This window comes from Heterodontus francisci, chromosome 14, assembly GCF_036365525.1.
Source record: "Heterodontus francisci isolate sHetFra1 chromosome 14, sHetFra1.hap1, whole genome shotgun sequence".
Classification (NCBI taxonomy): domain Eukaryota; kingdom Metazoa; phylum Chordata; class Chondrichthyes; order Heterodontiformes; family Heterodontidae; genus Heterodontus; species Heterodontus francisci.
The window spans coordinates 97,000,981-97,027,423 of NC_090384.1; the positions used below are offsets into that span (position 1 = coordinate 97,000,981).

The 26,443-nt window shown below is 42.9% G+C and overlaps 2 protein-coding genes across 6 annotated transcripts in view; both read right to left on the reverse strand.

Annotated features, from left to right (window-relative positions):
- The window catches only part of tcp11l1 (t-complex 11, testis-specific-like 1), a 56,074-nt gene extending 48,824 nt beyond the window's left edge, over nucleotides 1-7,250 (reverse strand). Inside the window, exon 1 of one of the 4 annotated variants that reach the window (XM_068046576.1) lies at nucleotides 7,214-7,250. The gene's annotated coding sequence lies outside the window, so the exon portion shown is untranslated. The other 3 variants (XM_068046578.1, XM_068046577.1, XM_068046579.1) reach the window with 3 other exon arrangements.
- A 5,945-nt stretch (nucleotides 7,251-13,195) lies between these two features.
- depdc7a (DEP domain containing 7, paralog a) overlaps nucleotides 13,196-26,443 on the reverse strand; it is a 47,141-nt gene continuing 33,893 nt past the window's right edge. Inside the window, exons 6-9 of one of the 2 annotated variants that reach the window (XM_068046928.1) lie at nucleotides 19,922-20,064; nucleotides 18,681-18,806; nucleotides 17,091-17,169; nucleotides 13,197-13,495 (exon numbers count right to left, since the gene is read on the reverse strand). In XM_068046928.1, the coding sequence (XP_067903029.1) occupies nucleotides 13,287-13,495; nucleotides 17,091-17,169; nucleotides 18,681-18,806; nucleotides 19,922-20,064 (557 nt within the window). In that variant the 3' untranslated portion in view covers nucleotides 13,197-13,286. Of the gene's footprint in view, nucleotides 13,496-17,090; nucleotides 17,170-18,680; nucleotides 18,807-19,921; nucleotides 20,065-26,443 lie in introns of both variants that reach the window. The other variant, XM_068046929.1, reaches the window with a different exon arrangement.

The following is a 26,443-nucleotide window of genomic DNA, read 5'->3' on the forward strand; positions in this document are numbered from 1 at the left end:
TTCCTCCCTGGCTTCCTTTAACAGACTGGGATACAATCCATCCGGCCCTGGTGATTTATCCACTTTCAAGGATGTTAGACCCTTTAGTACTTCCTCTCTCATTGTGCTTATCTTATCTAAGATTTCACACTCCTCCTCTTTAACTACAATGTCTGCATCATCCCTCTCTTTTGTGAACACAGAGATAAAAAACTCATTAAGAACCCTGCCCAAATCTTCTGCATCCACGCGCAAGTTACCTTGTACATCTCTGATAGGCCCTACCCTTTCATTAGTTATCCTCTTGCTCTTAATGTACTGATAAAACATCTTTGGGTTTTCCTTGATTTTACCTGCCAATATTTTTTCATGCCCTCTCTTTGCTTTCCTAATTTCCTTTTTTACTTCACTCCTGCACTTTCTATACTCCTCTAGGCTTTCTAAAATATTTTTTTTTTTGTGATTGTCATAAGCTTTGTTTTTCTGTTTTATCTTGCCCTGTATGCTTCTGGATAGCCAAAGGGCTCCAGAATTGGCAGTACCATCCTTTTTCTTTGTGGGGACATGTCTACACTGTGCCCGTAGAATCTCACTTTTGAATGCCTCCCACTGGTTTGCCGCTGATTTTCCTTTATGTAGTTGTATCCAATCCATTTTCGCCAGATCACCTCTCAGCTTTGTAAAATTTGCCTTCCCCAATTTAGAACCAATTCCTGTTCCATCTTTGTCTTTTTCCACAATAATGCAAAATCTAACTGTATTATAGTCACTATCTCCAAAATGGTCACCCACTGCTACTTCATGCACTTGCCCAGCTTCATTTCCTAAGACTAAATCTGGAATTGCGCCCCCTCTCGTCGGGTTTGTTACGCGCTGGCTAAAAAAGTTCTCGAATGCAGTTCAAGAATTTTGTGCCCTCTGTGCCCTTCACACTGTATCCCAATTAATGTTAGGGTAGTTGAAATCCCCAACTGTTATTGCCCTATTGTTATAGCACTCCGAGATTAGCCTACATATTTGTTCTTCTATCTCCCTCTCACTATTTGGGGTCTATAGTACACTCCTTGTAGTATGGCTGCCCCTTTATTATTTCTGAGCTCAACCCATATGGCCTCATTTAATGATTCATTTAGCATGTCATCCCTCCTCACAGCTGTAAATGATTCTTTAATCTTCTCTATCCTGCCTGAAAACTCTATATCCAGGGCTGTTGAGCTGCCATATTTGCCCCTTTTTAAGCCAAGTTTCCGTTATAGCAATGACATCATGCTGCCATGTGTCTATCTGTATCCTCAGCTCATCGGCTTTATTTGCTATACTCTCTGAATTTAAATAAATACATTTTAACACTGCCAAATTCCTTTGCTGTACATCTGTTAACCTTTGCTTATTCTATCGGGGTCACTTGCTAATTTTCTGCCTCTCGTTCCCTGGTCCAAATTTGTCATATCTGAAACTGCACTCAAGTTCCCATCCCCTGCCAAACTAGTTCAAACCATCCCTAACAGCACTAGCAAACCTTCCTGCAAGGATATTCATCCCAGTCCTGTTCAGGTGTAGACCATCCGGCTTGTACACGTCCCACCTTCCCCAGAACCGGTCCCAATGCCCCAGAAATCTGAAGCCCTCCCTCCTGCAGCCACTCATTCATCTGGTGTATTCTCCTATTTCTATAATCACTAGGACATAGCCTTTGGAGTAAGCCGGAGATTACTACCTTTGAGGTCCTGCTTGCTAATCTCTTTCCTAACTCCCTAAACTCAGTCTGCAGGACCTCATCCCTTTTCTATCTGTATCGTTGGTACCAATATGGACCACAACCTCTGGTTGTGCACCCTCGCCCTCCAGAGTGTGCTGCAGCTGCTCGGTGATATCCACGACCCTTGCACCAGAGAGGCAACATACCATCCTGGAATCTGGTCTGCGACCACAGAAATGCCTGTCTGTTCCCCTAACTATAGAATCCCCTACCACTATTGCTCTCCTGTCTTTTGTCTTCCCTCCCTGCACAGTTGAGCCACCCGTGGTGCTCTGGTAATAACTCTCGCTGCACTCTCCAGGGGAACCCTTTCTCCCATCGGTACTCAGTACTGAATACCAGTTAGAAAGTGGGATGCCCTCCAGGGACTCCTGCATGACCTGTCTGGACCTTCTTGCCTGTCTGGCAGCCACCTAGTCCATCTCTGCCTGAGCTCTCTTAAGCTGCGGTGTGACCACCTCCTGAAACGTGCTATCCATGTATCTCTGACACTCGCGATTGCACCTCAGTGACACCAGCTGCTCCTCAGGTTCCACGATTCGGTGCTTGTGTTTTTGCGTTTTGTGGCACTTTCTGCACATGTAGTTGTCCAGGACATGGGTAGGGTCCTGGAGTCCCCACATGGCACTGGATGTGCATTTGACAGGTGGGAGCTGCCCTGCCATGCCTCAGATTATTTATTTACTGCACTAAAATTGGAAACCAGCTCCTTCCACTGCACCGCAGTAAGAACTGAATGCTGGAGGCTTTAAAAAATAGTAAGAAAAAAGGGAGTACAGCCTCCCCGTTCACCGAACTCCCCATTGACCAAACACATATCTCCACACTCTACTTGCAATCTGTACACCATTTGCAGTGCACCCAGACCTCTATTATACTTTTTGAAGCCAAAACTGCAGCAACCAGATTGGATTGCTTATCTACTTAGTTACTCTGCAGTAGAGCTGGTTAATCCCTGCCTAAGGCTGGAAGAAACGTACTTTCCTTTCTTAACCCACTTTACTTAGAGGGTAAATTCCAGTTAAATGCTAGCTGCAGACCAGATGTTTAGAAAGATATTGACTTTTAAAATCCCCATGCACCAAACTCATACCTCCACTTGTAATCTGCGCGCCATTTATTTAGAAAACATGGTACAATCAAGCAGAGTCAACATAGCTTTACGAAAGGGAAATCATGCTTTGAGGAAGTAACGAGCAGGGTGTATAAAGGTGAACTAGTAGATGTAGTATATTTCGATTTCCAAAAGGCATTCGATAAGGTGCCACAATAAAGGTTGATGCAAAAGATAAGAGCTCATGGTGTTGGGGGTAATATATTAGTATAGATAGAGGACTGGCTAATTAACAGAAAACAGAGTATCAGGATAAATAGGTCATTTTCAGGTTAGCAAACTGTCATTAGTGGGGTGCCACAGGGATCAGTGCTCAGGCATCATCTATTTACAATCAATATTAATGACTTAGATGAAGGGACTGAGTATATTGTAACCAAATTTGCTGATGACACAAAGATAAATGGGAAAGCAAGTTGTGAGGACACAAAGAGGCTGCAAAGGAACATAGATAGGTTAAGCAAATAGGCAATAATTTGGCAGATGGGGCATAATGTTGGGAAATGGGACACTATCCACTTTGGTAGGAGGAATAGAAAAGCAAAATATTATTTAAACAGAGAGAGATTACAGACTGCTGTGGTACAGAGATCTGTGTGACCTTGTACATGAAACACAAATTAGAATACAGGTACAGCAGGTAAGTAGGAAGACAAATGGAATGATGTATTTTATTGCAAGGAGGCTGGAGTATAAAAGTAGAGAAGTATTGATACAGCACATACAGTTGGTGATATGACACCTAGAGTACTGCACACAGTTTTGGTCTCCTTATTTGAGAGATATATATACTTGCAATGCAGGCAGTTCAGAGAAGGTTCACTAGGTTGATTCCTGGGATGAAGAGATTGTCTTATGAGGAAGGGTTGAGCCTACATTCATTGGTGTTACAAGAATAAGAGGTGATCTTATTGAAACATATAAGGTTCTGAGGGGGCTTGACAGGGTCGATGCGGAGAGGATATTTTACCTCACGGAGGAATCTGGAGCTCGGGGCCATAGTTTCAGAATAAGGAGTCACCCATTTAATGCAGAGATAAGGAGGAATTTCTTCTCTCAGGGGGGCATGAATGTTTAGAATTCTCTACCCGAGAGAGCTGTAGAGGCTGAGATATACAGATTTTTGAACTACAGAGGAGTTAAGGGTTATGGGGAACAGGCAAAAATGTGGAGTTGAGGCCAAGAACAGATCAGCCATGATTGTATTGAATGGCAAAGATGCTCAAGGGTCCCTATGGCCTACTCCTGCTCTTATTTCTTATGTTTTCTCACTCCCTTCTTTGAACAAGATAACTTTTGCTACCTTCCAATTCTTAGTTGTACAACTTTTCAAGTGGAGTTTTTATTCCTCAAGGTAATGTATATTCATTGAGAATTATTAAGTATTTCTTTAAATGTTTGTCATTGCTTATCTACCATATCTTTTCATTGAATTTCCCAATCTACCTCAGCTAATTTATCTCTCATATCCCAGTAATTGGCTTTGTTTAAATTTAAGACTCTCGTTTCAGACTTAACAATATCACTCTTGGATTTAATACGAAATTCTATCATGTTACAATCACTCCTCCCTAAAGGATCCTCTACTATAAGGTTACTATATGATAAAAAAGATTTGCTGTGCTATTCCTGGCATGCACTAGGAGTATATTTCATGAAACTGTACACTTCCAGCATAGGAAGAAGCACAAAATGACGGAAATGTAAAAAAAAAAAATGGGCTGCCGTTCCCCTCACCTCCCCCAGATCCATTACTGACATTTGCCAGAGGGTTCTTTCCTTGACTAGGCTATGCAATGCATGCTGTGTTTAAATCAAGCAAGCGGAACAACAGATCAGTAGGGTTTGATGCCTACTTTGTGGATCAATAGGCCACGAATTCATGCGTCTAAGTCAATGTTTGGCTAACTTCACCTTTTGCTCTTCATGCAGCTAACTGCTGCTTATTCGTGGCTACTATTTAGAAAGTCAAGAATGGCATGGGTGGCTAATCAAACTGCCTGTTGATGCTGAGACCTTGTGGTCCCGCATCCAAGTCCCAGTTTTGGCCACCTGCTGTAATATGTCCTTATGTGGCTCAGTATCAAATTATTGTTTTATAACGCTCCTGTGAATTATCTTAGAATGTTTTGCAACAGGGATTAGCAGATTTAGCGGGCTTAAAAGTGGATATATCCCCAGGCCCAGATAAGATGCATCTCAGGCTGTTATCTGAGGCAAGGGAGAAGATAGCAGGAGCTCTGACACAAATTTTCAAATGCTCTCTGGCCACAGGAGGTGCCAGAGGACTGGAGGACAGCAAATATGGTACTATTATTCAAGAAGGGTAGCAGGAATAAACCAGGTAATTACAGGCTGGTGAGTCTAACATCAGTGGTAGGGAAACTCATGGAAAAAATTCTGAGAGACAGGATTAATCTCCACTTGGAGAGGCAGGGATTAATCAAGGATAGTCCGCATGGCTTTGTCAGGGGGAAATCATGCCTAACAAACTTGATTGAATTTTTCGAGCAGGTGGCTGGATGTGTAGATGACGGTAAAGAAGTTGATGTAGTCTACATGGACTTCAGTAAGGCTTTTGATAAGGTCCCGCATGGGAGATTGGATCCAGGGAAATTTGGAAAATTGGATCCAAAATTGGCTTAGTGGCAGGAGGCATAGAGTGATGGTCGAGAGTTGTTTTTGTGGTTGTAAACCTGTGACCAGTGATGTACCGCAGGGATCAGTGCTGGGACCCTTGCTGTTGTAATGTACATTAATGATTTAGATGAGAATATAGGAAGTATGATCAGTAAGTTTGCAGATGACACGAAAATTGGTGGTGTCATCAAGAGCGAGGAGGAAAGCCTTAGATTACAGGGCAATATAGATGGGCGGAGTAGTGGCAATTGGAATTTAATCCTGAGAAATGTGAGGTGATGCATTTCAGGAGGACTAACAAGGCAATGGAACATACAATGGATGGAAGGACCCTAGGAAGAACAGAGTCAGAGGGATCTTGGTATACTTGTCCATAGATCACTGAAGGCACAGGTAGGTAAGGTGGTTAGGAAGGCATATGGGATACTTGCCTTTATTAGCCGAGGCATAGAATATAAGAGCAGGGAGGTTATGATGGAGCTATATAAAACACTAGTTAGGCCACAGTTGGAGTATGGTGTACAGTTCTGGTCGCCACACTATAGGAAGGATGTGATTGCACTGGAGAGGGTGCAGAGGAGATTCACCAGGATGTTGCCTAGGTGGAGCATTTCAGCCAAGAAGAGAGACTGGATAGGTTAGGGTTGTTTTCTTAGAGCAGGCACAGTGGCTAGCACTGCAGCCTCACAGCTCCAGCGACCCGGGTTCAATTCTGGGTACTGCCTGTGTGGAGTTTGCAAGTTCTCCCTGTGTCTGCGTGGGTTTCCTCCGGGTACTCCAGTTTCCTCCCATATGCCAAAGACTTGCAGGTTGATAGGTTAATTGGCCATTATAAATTGCCCTTAGTATAGGTAGGGGAATATAGGGACAGGTGGGGATGAGGTAGGAATATGGGATTAGTATAAATGGGTGGTTGATGGTCAGCACAGACTCGGTGGGCCGAAGGGCCTGTTTCAGTGCTGTATCTCTAAACTAAACTAAGCAGAGAAGGCTGAGGGGGGAACCTGATCAAGGTATACAAAATTATGAGGGGCATAGATAGGGTAGATAGGAAGAAACTTATTCCCTGTGTCAATAACCAGGTTACATAGATTTAAGGTAAGGGGCAGGAGGTTCAGAGGGGATTTGAGGAAAATAAATTTCACCCAGAGGGTGGTTGGAATCTGGAACACACTGCCTCAAGGGGTGGTAGAAGCAGGAACCCTCACAACATTTTAGTATTTAGATGAGCACTTGAAATGGCATAGCATACAAGGCTACAGGCCAAGTGCTGGAAAATGGGATCAGGATAGATAGGTGCTTGACGGCCGGCTCGGACACGGCGGGCCTGTTTCTATGCTGTATAACTTTATGGCTCTAAAGGCGCTATATAAATGCAATTTGTTATGTTTTGGTTAGGTAATATTGGCCATTAATTACACAGCACTGCAGTTTTTATCTTGTATACAATTACACATTATTAATAGCTATACATGCTCGGTGTTTGACGCCCTGTTGATTATTGCCGAAGCCAGGCCAATGCTGAACCCCACCCGCTCTGTGCCGCTTCTCCCTGCCGACAGGGCCTATACCATAGGCGGCGGGCCTCACTCCATCGATCCGACCGGCCACCGTCCGCTCTCCTTAACCCGAGAATCCGCTCACTCGCAAACCCCACCGCCTCTCCCTAAAACAAACGTGGCCGTTTCACCACAATAACAACAAAAGGTAAAGCCACTAACCGACCGGCGACCATTTATTTACGGAAACGACGTAACCAGAAATGACGCCCACTTCCGGGCCCGCAGCGTGTTATGGGAGTTGTAGTTTCGCCCCCTTTAGTGCTGCGTGCGCACGCGCTCACCTCCATGACGTCACCCGCCAATCATGCCCGGCTGCAAAGGGAGTTCACCCTAACTAGGAACAGTGCTGCACCAATCGGACCTACGCTGCTGCTTTCCTGGGGCATATGCAGAAACAATGGAGATTATCACCAATAGAATGTTAGAATGAGACCATTTGGTCCAGAACCGTACCAGTTCTCTGCAAGGGCAATTCAGCTAGTCTTACAACCCCAGACAGCCCGCTTCTACCTCCTTCCCAAAATCCACAAACAAGACTGTCCCGGCAGACCCATTGTGTCAGCCTGCTCCTGCCCCACTGAACTTATTTCTTTCTATCTTTTCTCCGCCGGTCCAGTCTCTTCCCACCTACATCCGTGACTCTTCTGCCGCCCTACGTCATTTTAACAATTTCCAGTTTCCTGGCCCCAACCGCCTCCTCTTCAATATCGACATCCAATCGCTCTACACCTCCATCCCCCACCAGGACAGTTTGAGGGCTCTCCGCTTCGTCTTTGAGGAGAGGCCCAACCAGTCTCCATCCACCACCACCCTCCTCCGCCTGGCTGAACTTGTTCTCACATTGAACAACTTCTCCTTCAACTCCACTCACTTCCTTCAAGTAAAAGCTGTTGCTGCGGGTACCCACATGGGTCCTAGTTATGCCTGTCTTTTTGTGGGCTATGTCAAACATTCCTTGTTCCAGTCCTACTCAGGCCCCCTCCCCCAACTCTTTTTCCTGTACATTGATACCGTATCGGTGCCGTTTCCTGCTCCTGCCCCGAACTGGAAAACTTTATCAACTTTGCTTCTAATTTCGACCCTTCTCACCTTTACATGGTCCCTCTCCGACACTTCCCTTCCTCGACTTCTCTATCTCCATCTCTGGGGATAGGATGTCTTCTAATATCCATTATAAGCCCACTGACTCTCACAGCTAACTCGACTACACTTCTTCACACCCTGCCTCCTGTAAGGACTCCATTCCATTCTCCCAGTTTCTCTGTCTTTGATGCATCTGCTCTGATGATGCTACCTTCCATGACAGTGCTTCTGATATGTCTTCCTTTTTGCTCAACCGAGGATTCCCCCCCACTGTGGTTGACAGGGCCCTCAACCGTGTCCGGCCCATTTCCCACAGGGTTCCCCTTGTCCTCACTTTCCACCCCATCAGCTTCCATATCCAAGGGATCATCCTTCCCCCATTTCCGCCACCTCCAGCATGATGCCACTACCAAACGCATCTTCACCTCCCTTCCCCTGTCAACATTCCAAAGGGATCGTTCCCTCCGTGACACCCTGGTCCACTCCTCCACCACCTTGCCCCCTTCCCCTGCAATAGCAGGAGGCGTAATACCTGCCCATTTACCTCCCCTCATTATCCCAGACCCCAAACACTCCTTTCAGGTGAAGTAGCAATTTACTTGTACTTCTTTCAATGTAATATGCTGTATTCGCTGCTCACACCGTGGTCTCCTCTACATTGGGGAGACTAAACGCAGACTGGGTGACCGCTTTGCAGAATACCTCCGCTCAGTCCGCAAGCAGGACTCTGAGCTTCCGGTTGCTGGCCATTTCAACACTCGCCCCGCTCTCATGCTCACATCTCTGTCCTGGGATTGCTGCAGTGTTCCAGTGAACATCAACGCAAGCTCGAGGAACAGCATCTCATTTACTGATTAGGTACACTACAGCCTGCCGGACTGAACATTGAGTTCAATAATTCCAGAGCATGACAGGCCCCCATTTTACTTTTATTTTTAGTTATTTTTTTGTATTTATTTTATTTCATCTTAGTTCAATTTGTTTGTTTAATTTGCTTACCCACTGTTTGTACTTGCGGCTGTTCAATTCTCAGTCCGTTAACACCCTATCTGTACTAATGCTTTGTCTTTCAACACACTATTAACATTGCTTGCCTTTGCTCCACGACCTTCTGGTCAGCTATTCTGTGACCTTGTCCTATCTACACCTTCTCCTTTGTTATCTCTTGCCCCACCCCTGCTTTACTTGCTTATAACCTTTCACATTTCTAATATTTGCCAGTTCTGAAGAAGGGTCACTGACCTGAAACGTTAACTCTGCTTCTCTCTCTCCACAGATGCTGCCAGACCCGAGTATTTCAAGCATTTCTTGTTTTTAATTTCAGCTACTCCTACTCCCCCCTTTCCCGCAAATTTCTCTATGGTACTTATCCAATTCCTATTTGAAAGTCACGATTGCATTGTGCATTCCAGATCCTAACTACTCGCTGTGTAAAAAGTTCTTTCTCCTGTCATGATTAGCAAAAGAACCAATCACCTTAAATCTCTGCTTCTCTCTCCACAGATGCTGCCAGACCTGCTGCGTATTAGCAGCATGTCTTGTTTTCATTTCATATTTCCAGCATCTGCAGTATTTTGCTTTTACCTTAAATCTATCCTCCAGTTCTCCACCCTTCCGCCAACAGGAATAGGTTTTTTTTTATCTATTCCATTTAGACCCCTTATGATTTTGAACACCTCTATCACATCGCCTCCCAATCTTCTTTAAGTAGTACAGTCCCAGCTTCACTAATCAATCCTCCCATCTGAAGTCTCTCATCCCTGGAATCATTCTCAAATCTTTTCTGCACTTTTTCTAAAGTTTTTACTTTCTTCCCAAGGTGCTATGCCTACAATTAGACAATACTCCAATACTGCTGTCCACTCCCACCCTAGTCTAATATAAATCTGTGCAGCTTTTGCATTATCTACCATAGTCATTAACCAACACCACGTTTAACAAGAACGTAACGGGGAAGGGGAAGAAGAGAACTCAGTCTGAAAAAAAAAAATAGAACGAGAAATACAGCTTTAAAAAAAAACCTTACACATTCTCAGGACATCCCAAAGCACTTCAGGCCCCATAAATTGCCTTCAACTCAATTGCTCTGAAGTGGGCAAATACACAATTGAAAGCAAAATATTGGCCAGAATCCCAGAAAGTCAGACTCCTTTACTTTTCTTCGAATAATGCATGGATGCTATTTGACTCATTGATGGTAATTCTTTTCTTTAAAGTGAGGTTTTCAAGAAGTACAACCTTAAAATTAAGAACGCAAGGCATAAACACAAAAAAAAGACTACCTGGTATTCTGGTACATGTACACCCGCCATTAATATTGTAGTCATGTGGAAGATCAGATAGAAGCTTCACCCAAAATTAATTATAATTTAAGATGTTTAGACAGAAGATATTCATTCAATGTAGATATCAATGTTATAAATTCCTATCATCTTCTTCTTTGGCCTCCTTGTCTCGAGAGACAATGGGTAGGTGCCTGGAGGTGGTCAGTGGTTTGTGAAGCAGCGCCTGGAGTGGCTATAAAGGGCAATTCTAGAGTGACAGACTCTTCCACAGGTGCTGCAGATAAAATTGGTTGTCGGGGCTGTTACACAGTTGGCTCTCGCCTTGCGTTCCTGTCTTTTTACCTGCCAACTGCTAAGTTTCTTCGACTCGCCGCACTTTAGCCCCGCCTTTATGGCTATTCCGATATACATTTATAATTGCTCATGTAAAAAGCATTATGTAACTACATTCTCCCATCAGCAGAGCCTTAACCAAGACTGCAGCAAAACTTTTATGAACCATCTTCTGCTTCCCAAATTGCAGTAAATTTTGCTAACAAAGTAATAAATGGAACAAGTATTGAATAAAAGTAAAAATGTATAAAATGTCTCAACCTCAGGACATCCCAAAGCACTTTGCTGCCAATTACACTTTTTATAATTGGATCACTATTGTAACATCAGGAAACTGCAGCCAATTTGCACACAGCAAGATCCCAAAGATAAATGTACAATTAAACTGTTTTGGTGAGGATGGTTAATCTATAAATATTGGCCAGGACACCAGAAATCCTTTGCTCTTAAAATAGTGACAGGGATTCTTTTGCATCCACCCTAGAAAGAAGGTAGCGACTCAGTTTACCGTCTCATCCAAAAGACCAGACTTCTGACAGTGAAGCACTCCTGCAGTACTGCACTGCAGTGTCAGCCTAGATCAAATTGGACTTGACCAGGTGACCTTCTGGCTCAGATGCAAGATTGGACATGAAGCCAAAGCCCTGACATGTACAAAAATAAAGACAAAATGCATGGCTTTAAAATGGGGACTGAATTATCTGTGTATCCTGCCCAATTATTCTGCAGCGTCTTAACACTTTTATACCTAAAGACCACACTTGGTCTCAACATTGTTATGCAATGTCAAGGGAAAGCAACTATTAAAATTCTTGCATTGGACATGCACATCCTGCCCACAAACCTATACTGCTTGTTGTCAGAACTTTTGGCTACACTTTTTCCATTAACATTTACTCATGAACACTTAGTACAATAAATTATTATGTCGTCAACATTTCCCATTCAAATTGGCTATCAACTGTCACAAAGTAATTGCAGGTACTAGCCACTAGGCAGCTCTGTAGAATAAGTCTTCCAGTTCTACCGTCATCTTGTGTGCAAAAAAAAGACTTGCATTCAATAGATAATCCACAGGAAATTTACTAGTAGATTATAAGACAAGGCTGCAGTGCTAATAATAGATAAGTCAAATTATCTTCCAGTGTTGGTTCAAGAGAAGCACAAACATATAGTTTAACTGACATCTCCAATTTTCCATGTATTCTACCTTCTTAGAGGCACACTTGACTTTCACAAAAGACCGAGAACTTAATGCAAAGTAAATTCGTATATGACAACTAAAGAAGCAAGGTGGATCTTTAGTGGGTGCATTATTAAAACTTCATGAACAAATTGAGCAAAAATCAATTTGATTTCAAATGCTTGAAGTTTCATTTAAAATCAATAAGAGTGGTCCTGATGCAAATTTGGCTCATCGTTATCTGGTCATTATCTCTTCCATTTGTGGGAGCTTGCTGGGTGCAAATTGGCTGGAAATTAGAACAAAAGTACTTCATTGGCTGTAAAGTGCTTTGGATGGCCTGAGGTGAAAGGCACTGTGTGGGAAAAAAAGTACTACTTTGAGAGATTACCAAATGTTAGATATTGCCAAGTGAGATTAAAGTGTGTTAGAAAGCTCAATAATACTGCAGATAAGTGGGCTAAAGCAGTGTTGTCCAATGGAAATCACCAAATAGCCACAGGCGTGGCTACAGCAACACAATTTTAGCCATACGCACTAACATTTTTATTCATTCATGGATGCACAGCCAGCATTTATTGCCCATCCCTAACTGCTCTCAAAAAACTGGTGCCTTCTTGAATTGCTTGCAACCCACTGTGCTGTTAGGTAGGAAATTCCAGTAGAATTTTAGTAGCAAATACATTACGTGCAATATAGGCAAGTGCACTTCATGTGCATCTTGACAAACATTTATGATCATTTCTTGTAAAACTTTGCAGTCTTTTATCTTTTAAAGTTTGGAATACTGGCATAAATTTCTGATCCAGCACACCTTACATAAGCTTTAAAGTTTTATTTTGTCCAGCAGTTGAAAGATGTACTTTGACTACATCAGGGTAATTGCACAGAATGTTGACTGATGACATACGCCAGACCCATCACTGCTCTCCATCCAAAATGCACTTAGATGTTGCTTGCCCCCTGCTGCAGATGTGCCTGGTTTATACTCCTAGCTAGAGGCCGGGCTTTCTTTCACCAGCATTGTTATCCTGATGTACTTTGTGGGCAAGGGTTTGTGCTAATCAGAATGATTCAGTGCCTACAAGTTAAATAACAGCTTCTCACTGAAATCCAAATACTAAAAAAGGAGAAAAAAAAAAGAGAATTGCACATATCCAGCAACATGAAAGTATTTGAACAGCGGCAACTTAAATATGAATAGCTAAAGAAACAGATTATATTAATAGAAATTAGAAATTTTATTCATTGCAATTATAGAAAATCTTCAATTAACTTAATTGTTCTACAAGTAAATTACAGTACACATCCATATATTACATTGCAAGTGCAACTCAGCTTGACAAGATTACAGTTTCCTTAATGCATTGAAGAAATATTGAATAAATATGGCTGGATGACTCTTGTTGAACTGAGCAAGGACCTTCTTTTTCTCTTTGGCAGATAGTTTGGGGTTTTCATCAATAGTTTTAAGCAGCAGTAAAAGTTCATCCCTGGTGGTCTTCCGCATGTTGCGTTCACATGTGGCATGAGTCAATCTTTCACAGTAGGTATGTCCTGAGGAGGAGCAAGGAAGTAGTTACAGGTGACACTGTAGCTGTTGATGGGCTGGGGGGGGGGCGGGGGTGGAGAGGAGAAGAGGCAGGGTGGTGCAAGAGACAGGGGCAAGTTCAAGCTTCAAAAATAAATATGATTGGAATTCTGTGCCCAACCAATATATTTCAGTTGAACACAAAGTTCTCCAAGGTTTCTCTATACAAACCGAAATCTCCAAATTTTATTGGTTTTTAATCACACGACTGAAGTTGGCAGAAACCAGGAGTGAACTAAAGGACTTGTGGATTGGTGCTATATTTCAGATCTAGATTTGTGTGCCAACTCCCAATGTTTACACTGTAAAACCATCTCCCTTAACCAAAGACAGAATCTTAGACCAAGGATAAAAAGTGTACATGTAATTCTACCATCAGCACCCAATTCCCAATCTGTCAAGATGGCTACTCAAAGAAAATTCTCTGAAAGTACTTTGAGTATAGGATTTTTGATGTCTGGTAGAACATTCAGACAAATTAATGACAGCTTAGCTTCTTTTACATTGCTTTGGTGCTGCACCAATGCTTCCAGCTCCAAGCTCACCATTGTATTAAACCCTTCAGCCGTGGCAAAATAAACTTATGATGCTCACTGAGGAGAGTGATTGGGAAACTCCAATTTAAATAAAACAAAGCTAATTTGATGCCAATTGTAAGATATTTTGAAAGCTGAACTTTGCAAGCCTACTTACAAGTTTGGAAAGTTACAGACGTGATCATAAAACAATCTTCGCTCCAATTTTGCAAGAGCAGTCTGAAGTATTAAAGTTGTCCATTTTAGTCTAGAACCAATGCAAGGTAGATAGCAACTTTGAGTCTGCAGCACAAAAGATATTTATGCCCCTCACAAGCCTCCTCCCACCCTTCTTAATCTAACCCTATTAGCATATCCTTTATTCCTTTCTTCCCTTGTGTTTATCTAACTTCCCCTTAAATGCATCTATGTTTTTCACCTCAACTACTCCCTGTGATCGTGAATTCCACATCTAACTGCTTTGAGTAAAGAGGTTTCTCTCCAATTCCCTACTGAATTTTAGTGACCATCTTGTACTTACGGCCCCTAGTTTTGGTCTCTCCCACACTTATCTGGCATTAGTGTGCAATTAATATCCAGAATTACTTCTGTCCCTCAAAAGGGGATTTAGATTGAGGCCATTTCCTACTAACGCTCTAGGCAGGAGGTTTGTGCAGCCTCAACTGAACATATAACCAGGAGTTAAAGTGAAGCTCAGACAGCTATATGAAAAGCTTTGAAATACTTGCAGGGTCTTCTAGGAGAAACACAAGATAGATATTTGCAATTTTCCATTTTTCACACTAAAGCACACCTTCGGTCAAGTATTGGAACACTTGCATAATCCAGAACGAGATGGAAATTCCACAGTGAATGCACCAGTTATATACATACCTTCAACCATCAGGAGCCTTAAGAGCAGCAAGGAACCCAAACAACAGACAGATAGATATTAGGCACCAAGTGTCTGAGTTACTAAACTGGTAAGGAGAATGTACATTTACAGCAGAGACCTGAACACAGGTATTGTGTCACTTGATATCCGCACCATGTGACATGCTTAAACAATTAGGTGATAATTATTCTCAAACCATTTGATTTGAAGAACACTGGCAGGAATATAAACTTGTTTTATTACACTGGCTTGCTTCTGTAAATACTTCCAGCGTAGTGCAAATTCACCAGAATGACTCTTGGGCTAAATGTCAAGTTATGAAGCTGGGGGAAACAGACTAGCCTTGTACTCAACTTGAGTGAAGATAGGGGGTGATCTAATTAAGGTGTTTAAAAGGATTAAAAGATTTGATAGGGTAAATGAAGAGAAACTATTTCCTAGAGTGTCAGAATTCAGAACAAGGCGGCATAAACTCAAAATTAGAGCTAGGCAATTCAGGAAGCATTTATTTACACAAAGGGTAGTGGAAATCCGGAATTAGATTAGAGATACAGCACTGAAACAGGCCCTTCAGCCCACCGAGTCTGTGCCGACCATCAACCACCCATTTATACTAATCCTACACTAATCCCATATTCCTACCAAACATCCCCACCTGTCCCTATATTTCCCTACCACCTACCTATACTAGGGGCAATTTATAATAGTCAATTTACCTATCACCTGCAAGTCTTTTGGATGTGGGAGGAAACCGGAGCACCCGGAGAAAACCCACGCAGACACAGGGAGAACTTGCAAACTCCACACAGGCAGTACCCAGAATCGAACCCGGGTCCCTGGAGCTGTGAGGCTGCAGTGCTAACCACTGCGCCGCCCAAAGAGCTATTGAGGCTGGGGGTCAATTGGAATTTTTTAAAACTGAGATTGTTAGGATTTATTAGGCAAGGGTATTAAGAGTTACAAAACTAAGGCAGTTAACATACAGTTCGGACGTGAACTAATTGAATACTTGAAGAGGCTGGAGGAGCTGAATGGCCTACTCCTGTTCCTATGGCCCTGTTTTGGGATGCAATTACATTGCATGTTTAACATTAGTGCCATGTCATTTTAGAAACTTACACAACCTCAACTTAAATGTAAACAGTAGGGATTTTCCTTTATAATATTCTAAGCATTTTAGAATAATGAGAAGGGGGAGGGGAGAAAGGACGGAAGGAAAAGAAAGAGCATGAGCGAGAAAGAGGGGGAGAAACAAAGAGAGAGCACTGTGCATCTATACCTAGGCATGCATACAGTTCTCCTGAAAAAGACATATTGAGCTTGCTTATGCAGTCAGTGGTGAGACACTGACCTCAAAGAAAGCTGCACACAAAGAGCGAGCAACCTCTGTGGCATGGATTTCCCCTTTCGGACAATAGTTTAAATCTAGCACCGAACCAAGGGGACCTCCAGGCATGCAGCAGCAGTGATGTCAGCAAACAGGGTGAGCAGCCAATCACACTGAAGTACTGACTCACAGCAAACCAGGAAGTTAAAAGCATCAATATCCTTCATTTTTAATTTCAATTTTCAGATAATGAAATTTATGATTGGATTAAGATGGAATATTAAAAAAAACTTGAATTTTAAATATGGAATTTAGAGACATTTGATAGTCCACAAATATAAAACTAGCTGTTATGGTCAGTGATGGTTTTTAACAGTAAGTATGAACTTAATATGCCATTAAAAACCCAGTTCCACCTCATTTAAGTTTTAACTTTTTCAACTGTTTTTCAAGGGACTAAGGGCAAAAGTGGAAGTTCTTGTTAATTCATAGATTTCCCAAATGATTGCATCTTGTGGATAACTCAACAGCACATCTTCTGGAGAAGCTTAGAATAACTGGCAGTAACTTCTGGATTTCTGCATTATTCCAGAATTTGCTGTCAGTTTCAGTGGAGTAATGGCAGCAAATGCTGTCAGTTTCGCAGTTAGTACCAATCTAAAATCCAGGCCAATATTTCCAGATAGGCAACACAAATATGTTTCTGCCTGACTGGAACTGGTTGCGATACAAGGGTGCCTTTAGAATTGATGGTAATCACGTGTTTTTATTATGTCACAAACAGCAGGGTGAAAGTTACTCATCGCATTTAATTGTTGCCTTACCTGTATTGAGATCTGGATCTCCACCACATTGAATTAGCATCAGCTTCTCACTCACCAATTTGTGCAATGATCCTGGGACCTGACAGATATTTTAAAACTGGTGTTATTCAAATCTAGTGAAAAATCACTCCATATTACTTTTACATTTCTTAATGCAACAGTAAAATCTTCCTGCATCTTTGCTGTACACTATCAGCTTATTCTTCAAATGTAAAAAATAAAATTGTATGGATTCATCCAAACCTAGAACATTATAAAAGGCGACACTAACTTCTCCAGTGGCTTCTCTTACTCAGGATAGGAGAATGTTATCACTGAGCCATGGACAAGGTAACAGCAGACTGCCAGCACCCGTAGACCATAATCTACCAATGGGTTCATAGGAAATATTGCTATTAGGATTAGGAGGGGAGGGGACACTACAGCTGGGTGCAAATGCAATATTTCTACACAAAGACATGCTTTGCATTTCTCCCTCCATCTCTATTGGTTATGATCACATTTGACATTCACTCCTCAGTTACCATACAGTCTACTCTTAATTTAAAAGTTATTTTGGTCAAATGATTAATTTCAATCCAAATCATGTTTTTTTTTTTAAAAAGAGATACAGAACTGAAACAGGCCCTTCGGCCCGAGTCTGAGACGACCATCAACCACCCATTTATACTAATCCTACATTAATCCCATATTCCTACCCCATCCCCACCTTCCCTCAATTCCCCTACCACCTACCTATTATATGGACAATTTATAATGGCCAATTTACCTGCAAGTCTTTGGCTGTGGGAGGAAACCGGAGCACCCGGCGAAAACCCACGTGGTCACAGGGAGAACTTGCAAACGCCGCACAGGCAGTACCCGGAATTGAACCCAGGTCGCTGGAGCGGTGAGGCTGCGGTGCTAACCGCTGCGCCACTGTGCCGCCCAATGTTCTTGTACTGTTTTGTCCAAATTTGATTTACTGGATATTTTGAATATTTGAAGCAAAAACATTGGAATTAACAGCAATGGGTTATACATATTAAAAATTAAAATGAGTTAACTTTGCAGCTCTGTAGACCCTTCACCTACATAGCATTCCAAATCTTAAAATCCCTCTGCCCTTACACTCAGGTTTGTAAAGCATATTCCTGGGATGAGAGGTCTGTCTTATGAGGAGATAAGAAATATAGAGTGGACCTTTATTCTGTGGAGTTTCAAAGAATGAGAGGTGATCTTGTTGAAATGTATAAAGTTCTTAAGTGCTCGGCAGGGTAGATGCTGCATTAGGGACGGTTTTCTTTGACTGCAGAGTCTAGAACTAGGGGTCATAATCTCAGGATAAGGGTACGGCCATTTCTGTAATATATGCAGATAAATTTTTCCACTCCGAGGGTTGTGAATCTTTGGAATTCGCTACCCCAGAGAGCTATGCTTGTTCAGTCATTGAGTGTATTCAAGAGAGAGACTGATAGATTGTTAGACTCTGGGAATCAAGGAATGAGAGCCTCTGGCGGGAAATTGGAATTGATGTAGAAGTTCAGCCATGATCTTATCGAATGGCGGAGCAGGCTCAAGAGTTTAGGGCCAATTCCTGATGTTATGTACCTTGAACACATCTTTCTGATGATCAAGTAGAAACAAAACCAAGAGATCAGCTTTCCCTTTTGGAAGGTTCTTATTAGAAATGATAGCTTTACCAAAAGTTCTCTTCATCACAATTCTATTCTCCACCTAGGAAATAAAACACTATTAGATTAAAATATTACTGTTCCCTTATTTATAGAAACAAGAAATTGAACTTTGCAAGTTCACTTCTGATGAATCACAAAGTTAGCATGCAGGTACAGCAGATGATTCGGAAGGCAAATAGAATGTTGTCATTTATTGCAAGGGGAATCTAGTATTAAAGTAAAACATTTTTGCTACAGTAGTAAATAAATATAGTGTCGGTGAGACCACATCTGGAGTACTGCATACAGTTTTGGTCTCATTTATTTATTTAGAGATACAGCACTGAAATAGGCCCTTCGGTCTGTGCCGACCAACAACCACCCATTTATACTAATCCTACATTAACCCCATATTCTCTACCACATCCCTACACTAGGGGCAATTTACAATGGCCAATTTACCTATCAACCTGCAAGTCTTTGGCTGTGGGAGGAAACCGGAGCACCTGGCGGAAACCCACGCAGACACGGAGAACTTGCAAACTCCACACAGGCAGCACCCAAAACTGAACCCAGGTCGCTGGAGCTGTGAGGCTGTGGTGCTAACCACTGCGCCACGGTGCTGCCCCTTACTTAAAGATAAAATTGCATTAGAGGCAGTTCAGAGAAGGTTCACTAAACTGATTCCTGGGATGAAGGGATTATTTTATGTGGAAAGTTTGGACAAGTTGGGCCATTGGAGTTTAGAAGAATGAGAAGTGATCTTATTGAAACATAAGATCCTGAGGGGAATTGACAGGGTGAATCCTGAGGACATTTCCCCTTGTGGGAGAGACTAGAACTAGGGAACACAGTTTAAAGATCAGGGGTCTCCCATTTAAGACAGAAATGAGAAATTTTCTCCGAGGGTCATTAGTTTAAGGAATTCTCTTTCCCCAGAGAACAGTGGAGGCAGGGTCATTGAATATTTTTAAGGCTGAGTTAGATAGATTCTTGATTGACAAGGGAGTCAAAGGGTATAGGGGGAGGGAAGACAGGAAAGTCGAGTTGAAGCCACAACTAGATCAGCCATGATCTTAACAAATGGCAGAGCAGGCCTACTCCTGCTCCTAGTTTATACGTTCGTATATTCATTAAAAGCCAAGTGTTAATCCTTAGGGAAGACTGTGCACTTACCCCCTTCTGTAAGGCAATGGATGCAGGTTGTGCAGCAACAGCCATGAAACGCAACAGCCTCCTCAGCTCCTCCCGATTCTTGGAATCCAAAAGCTTCAGACACAGCTGTGTTGCTTCCAGCGCTGGTTCTGACTTGCCATTTACTGCAAAAGAAAGTAACAGTAAACAGTGCGTAGAGTTATAAATGAAACTTATGAGCCAGCCAATTAAGTGAACAAGATTCTAGAGTCTGATCCCCAGTCTCTGCTAAAATTTATCTCTGCCAGGAAGGCAGTAGGGGAATCATAATTTGCCTCCCCATCTGTAGACAAGATGCAGAAACTCAGCCAAATCGATAGCTCGCAATTGTTTTTGGGAACACAGGAAGAGGAGGTGGCCATTCAGCCCCTCGAGCCTGTTCTGCTGTGGAATTAGATCATAGCTGATCTGCATTCCAACTCTCATCTGCCTACCTTGGTTCCATGTTCCTCAAAACACTTGCCAAACAAAATATTTCAAGTACAGTTGGAAGGGCAGGCCCATTGACTTTGTATAAAGATGGGGTAAGGTTTTGCCTACAACTGAATATTGTCTTGACACACCCTCAGGTCTCCTAGAATAAAATCAGTGACTGGGCAAAGTATAAAAGGATACCCAGTGATTTATAGAAACACATGTCAGCAAGGAAGCACCACCAAAAACTGATTTTATTTATTTTTTTTTTAAATGACAATTTAGCCATTTACCACTAATATGTTCTATAATAAAATCCAGCATTTGTCTTGGCTGCTCTCGTAAACAATCTGTAGAATTATCACCTCTTTACTTGACTAAAAACCTCAAGAGCTTAAAATCTCAAACCTGGATTTTTCAAAGAAGCATTTTTAAAAATAAAAATAAAATTAGGCTGACACATTGTACTGGTACATACAGAAACATCTGTCTTTATTCCCTTTCTTACACATTTGTTAAAATCTCCCTTTGCTACACATTTGTTAAGAGCACCCTCTTTTTAAAAAAAAATCATTCATGGGATGTGGGCATCACTGGCCAGGCCAGCATTTATTGCCCAACCCTAAATGCCCTTGAGAAGGTGGTGGTGAGCTGCCTTCTTGAACCACTGCAGTCCATGTGAGGTAGGTACACTCACTGTGCTGTTAGGAAGGGAGTTCCAGGACTTTGACCCAGTGACAGTGAAGGAACAGCGATACAGTTCCAAGTCAGGATGGTGTATGACTTGGAGGGGAACTTGCAGGTGATGCTGTTCCCATGCATTTGCTACCCTTGTCCTTCTAGTTGGTAGAGGTCACGGGTTTGGAAGGTGCTGTCTAAGGAGCCTTGGTGCATTGCTGCAGTACATCTTGTAGATAGTACACACTGCTGCCACTGTGCAGTGGTAGAGGGAGTGAATGTCTGTGGATGGGGTGCCAATCAAGCGGACTGCTTTGTCCTGGATGATGTCGAGATTCTTGTGTTGTTGGAGCAACACCCATCCAGGCAAGTGGAGAATATTCCATCACACTCCTGACTTGTGCCTGGTAGATGGTGGACAGGCTTTGGGGAGTCAAGAAGAGTTATTCGCCACAGGATTCCTAGCCTCTGACCTGCTCTTGTAGCCATGGTATTTATATGGCTACTCCAGTTCAATGGTAGCCCCTAGGATGTTGATAGTGTGGGATTCAGCGATGGTAATGCCATTGAATGTCAAGGGGAGATGGTCATTGCCTGACACGTGTGGCACGAACATTATTTACCACTTATCAGCCCAAGCCTGGATGTTGTCCAGGTCTTGCTGTATTTCTACACAGACAGCTTCAATATCGGAGTTGCGGCGAATGGTGCTGAACATCCCCACTTCTGACCTTATGATTGAAGGAAGATCATTAATGAAGCAGCTGAAGATGGTTGGGCCTAGTACACTACCCTGAGGAACTCCTGCAGTGATGTCCTGGAGCTCAGATGATTGACCTCCAACAACCACAACCATCTTCCTTTGAACTAGGTATGACTCCAACCAGTGGAGTGTTTTCCCTGATTCTCATTGACTTCAGTTTTGCTAGGGCTCCTTGATACCATACTGTGTCAAACGCTGCCTTGATGTCAAGGACAGTCACTCTCCCCTCACCACTTCAGTTCAGCTCTTTTGTCCATGTTTGGACAAAGGCTGTATTGAGGTCAGGAGCTGAATGGCCGTGGCGGTACCCAAACTGATAGTCTGAGCAGGTTATTGCTAAGCAAATGCCGCTTGACGGCACTGTTAATGACACCTTCCATCACTTTATTGATGGAGAGTAGACTGATGGGGCAGTAATTGGCCGGGTTGGACTTGTCCTGCTCTTTGTATACAGGACATACCTGGACAATTTTCCACATTGCCAGGTAGATGCCAGTGTTGTAGCTGTACTGGAACAGCTTGGCTAGGGGCGCGGCAAGTTCTGGAGCACAGGTCTTCAGTAGTATTGCCAGAATATTGTCAGGGCCCATAACCTTTGCAGTATCCAGTGCCTTCAGCCGTTTCTTGATAACACACGGAGCGAACTGAATTAGCTGAAGTCTGGCATCTGTGATGCTGGGGACTTCAGGAGGAGGCCGAGATAGATCAACAACTCGGCACTTCAGGATGAAAATTGTTGCAAATGTTTCAGCCTTATCTTTCGCACTGATGTGCTGGACTCCCCCATCATTGAGGATGGGGATATTTGTGGAGCCAACTCCTCCAGTTAGTTGTTTTATTGTCCCCACCATTCACGACTGGATGTGGCAGGACTGCAGAGCTTAGATCAGATCCAATGGTTATGGGATCGCTTAGCTCTGTATCGCATGCTGCTTAAACAGTTTGACACGCAAGTAGTCCTGTGTTGTAGCTTCACCAGGTTGACATCATTGAGGTATGCCTGGTGCTGCTCCTGGCATGCCCTCCTGCACTCTTCATTGAACCAGGGTTGGTCTCCTGGCTTGATGGTAATGGTAGAGTATGCCAGGCCATGAGGTTACAGATTGTGGTAGAGTACAATTCTGCTGCTATTGATGGCCCACAGAGCCTCATGGACGGCCAGTTTTGCATTGCTAGATCTGTTCGAAATCTCTCTCATTTAGCACAGTGGTAGTGCCACACAACACGATGGAGGGTATCCTCAACGTGAAGATGGGACTTCGTCTCCACAAGGACTGTGCGGTGGTCACTCCTACCAATACAGTCATGGACAGATGAATCTGCAACAGGCAGATTGGTGAGGATGAGGTCAAGTATGTTTTTCCCTCTTGTTGGTTCCCTTACTACCTATCGCATACCCAGTCTAGCAGCTATGTCCTTTAGGACTCAGCCAGCTCAGTCAGTAGTGGTGCTACCAAGCCACTCTTGGTGATGGACATTGAAGTCCCCCACCCAGAGTACATTCTGTGCCCTTGCCACCCTCAGTGCTTCCTCCAAGTGGTGTTCAACATGGAGGAGTACTGACTCATCAGCTGAGGGAGGGCAGTAGGTGGTAATCAGCAGGTGGTTTCCTTGCCCATGTTTGACCTGATGCCATGAGACTTCACCGGGTCCAGAGTCGATATTGAGGATGTCCAGGGCAACTCCCTCCCGACTGTATACCACCTTGCCACCACCTCTGCTGGGTCTGTCCTGCTGGTGGGACAGGACATACCTGGGGATGGTGATGGCAGTGTCTGGGACATTGTCCGAAAGGTATGATTCCGTGAGAATGACTATGTCAGACTGTTGTTTGACTAGTCTGTGGGACAGCTCTCCCAACTTTGGCACAAGCCCCCAGATGTTAGTAAGCAGGTCTTTGCAGGGTCGACAGGGCTGGGTTTGCCGTTGTCGTTTCCGTTCTCAGTTGATGCCGGGTGGTCCGTCTGGTTTCATTTTTTTTTTTTTTATACTGACTTTGTAGCGGTTTGATACAACTGAGTGGCTTGCTAGGCCATTTCAGAGGGCACGTAAGAGTCAACCACGTTGCTGTGGGTCTGAGTCACATGTAGGCCAGAACAGGTAAGGACGGCAGATTTCCTTCCCTAAAGGACATTAGTGAACCGGATGGGTTTTTACAACAATCGGCAATGGTTTCCTGGCCATCATTAGATTAGCTTTTTAATTCTAGATTAATTGAATTCAAATTCCACCTTCTGCTGTGGTGGGATTCGAACCCATGTCCCCAGAGCAATACCCTGGGTCTCTGGGTTACTAGTCCAGGGACAATACCACTACGCCACCGCATTTTATTCTCAGACAACTGATCGGAAAAAAAAAATGCTGCATTCTAATACAAAAAAGAACAAAGCCTTAGTGTCAGAAAAGTGGCAACATAATCTGAATGGAGGCATACAATGCTGCATTATTGACAAACTTGGCTCCAGTCAGGGCCCAGAACTAGAAATGGCCTTGTTTCTCTGCTGTAAATTTTATGTAACAAGGAGAGAAGGAAGGAGGGATTGAGTTTTCTTTTAAATTAAGACAATTACAGCCATTGAAGAGAAACTTGGAAAAAAAAAAACAATAGTGGTGCTCAGCATCTGCCTGGGGTGGCTTGTATTTATACAGGATTATTTCAAGTGCACAGGACACCCCAAAGCTCTTGGCAACCAATACTTTTGAAGTATCATCACTATTATGCAAATTAACAGCAGACAATTTAAAACACCAAGATCCACCAAACAGGAGCAGTGAAAAGTTATTGCTTTGATGAGAAATAAAATGTTGGCCAGGACAACTTCATTGCTTTCATTCAAAAGATCGTCATGGGAATTTGTACGTCCACCTGAATGGACAGGCGGGGTCTTGGTTTAAATGTCTCAATTGAAACAGCATCTCCAACACCACAGCATTCCTTCCGCACTGGACTGAAGCATCAACTTAGATTTTGCACTCAAATCCTAGTACATTAAATAGCACTAGTGGGGGAAAAAAAATAAATGATCAACTTACAGGCAACTTAAGAGGCTTGAAAAGTAGACAGGGTAAACAATATTACTGGTCACAATTGAGACCAGTATCTAGAATACATCCAGTATGTCCCAGGATTAAGAAAGGATAGAGTGACAGATCTGGTCCAAGTAACCAGGTAGGATGAGCAAGCTGAAGATAGCGGGGGAAAAAATAACCACACTAGTTCTGTTTTACAAAGAAATGGAAGATAAAGAACTGGATGGTAAATTAGTTAATTTGAGTGGGATGAAAGACCAAATCCAGAACTGGATGGTATATTAGTTAATTTGAGTGGGATGAAAGACCAAATCCAGATTAATTGGTTGGAAAGGGTGGTCGAATACAATACAGAGCAATTACCATTCTTTTTAAATATTCACAATGTAGGTATCAGTGGCAAGGCCAGCATTTATTTCCATTCCTAATTCTCCTTAAGGTGGTCATATGCCACCTTCTTAAACCGCTGCAGTCCTTGTGGTAGAGCTACTCCCACAGTGCTGAGGGGCAGCGAGTTCTGGGACTTTGACCCAGCAATGATATATTTCTAAAAGGTGTGAGACTTGGAGGGCAACTTGCAGGAGATGGTGTTCTCATATGCCTGCTGCCCTTGTCCTTCCATGTGCTAAAAGTCACAGGTTTGGGAGGTGTTGTCGAAGAGTTGCTGCAATGCATCTTGTTTGGGTCGGAGACAAGCCTGGCCTCTGACGTTGAGGTGCCTCCAAGATAACATGCCTGATGGAAATTCAGAACATTCCACATCAGTTGCCTAAATCAGGCATTTCTGCAGTACTGCAGGGCATGGTTAATGACGGACGAGGCAGACTCTTCCCATGTTTGTTAACCAGACTGTTACCATATCTGCTTAAATTAACTGAACTGTGAGGAAATGAGTGTTACAGATGAAGGGAATGCAGCAAGTGTATGGATTTTCAGAAGGTGTTCGATAAGAAGCTAGTTGGAAAAAAAAATTAGAGAATGTAGTCATATGAAGTTCCCAATGGAAAAGAGATAGAGGCACAGTTGGGGCAAATAGGAGTTTTGGATTGGAAAAATGCAAGTAATGGCATCTCAGGTTTCTATACCAGAACCCCTTCCTTTCTGTGTTTATGAATAGTTTAACCAGGAGCACAAGAGGACTACTCAAGATTGTCAGTATCAAAGTAGTGCTCATCACTGGACGAGTAATCCAGAGGTTAGGACTAACAATCCAGTGATCTAATAAACTGTACCATGACAAATTAAGAATTTGAATTTAGTTATACAAAAACATGGAAATATAAAAGTTGATATCAGTAAGTGATCAGGAAAATGTTGTATTATCGTAAAGAATAATCTGGTTCACTAATCTGCTTTAGGGATGAAAACCTGCTGTCCTTAACTGGTCTGGCCCCTGACTTCCAGTTCCACAGCATGTGGTCAACCTACAACTAGCCTGTTGTATCACCTTTATATGGCAACGAAGGATGAGCAATTAATGCTGGACTTGCTACATGCTGAGGGACGCACGAAGGCTTGCGTCAGCTGCCACAAAGGCTCCAGGAGAAAGAGCCACAGTTTAAGCCCTCCCTCCATAGTACACTGAGGGGCTGGAGCACATGGAATACCCCTTGGGGCTG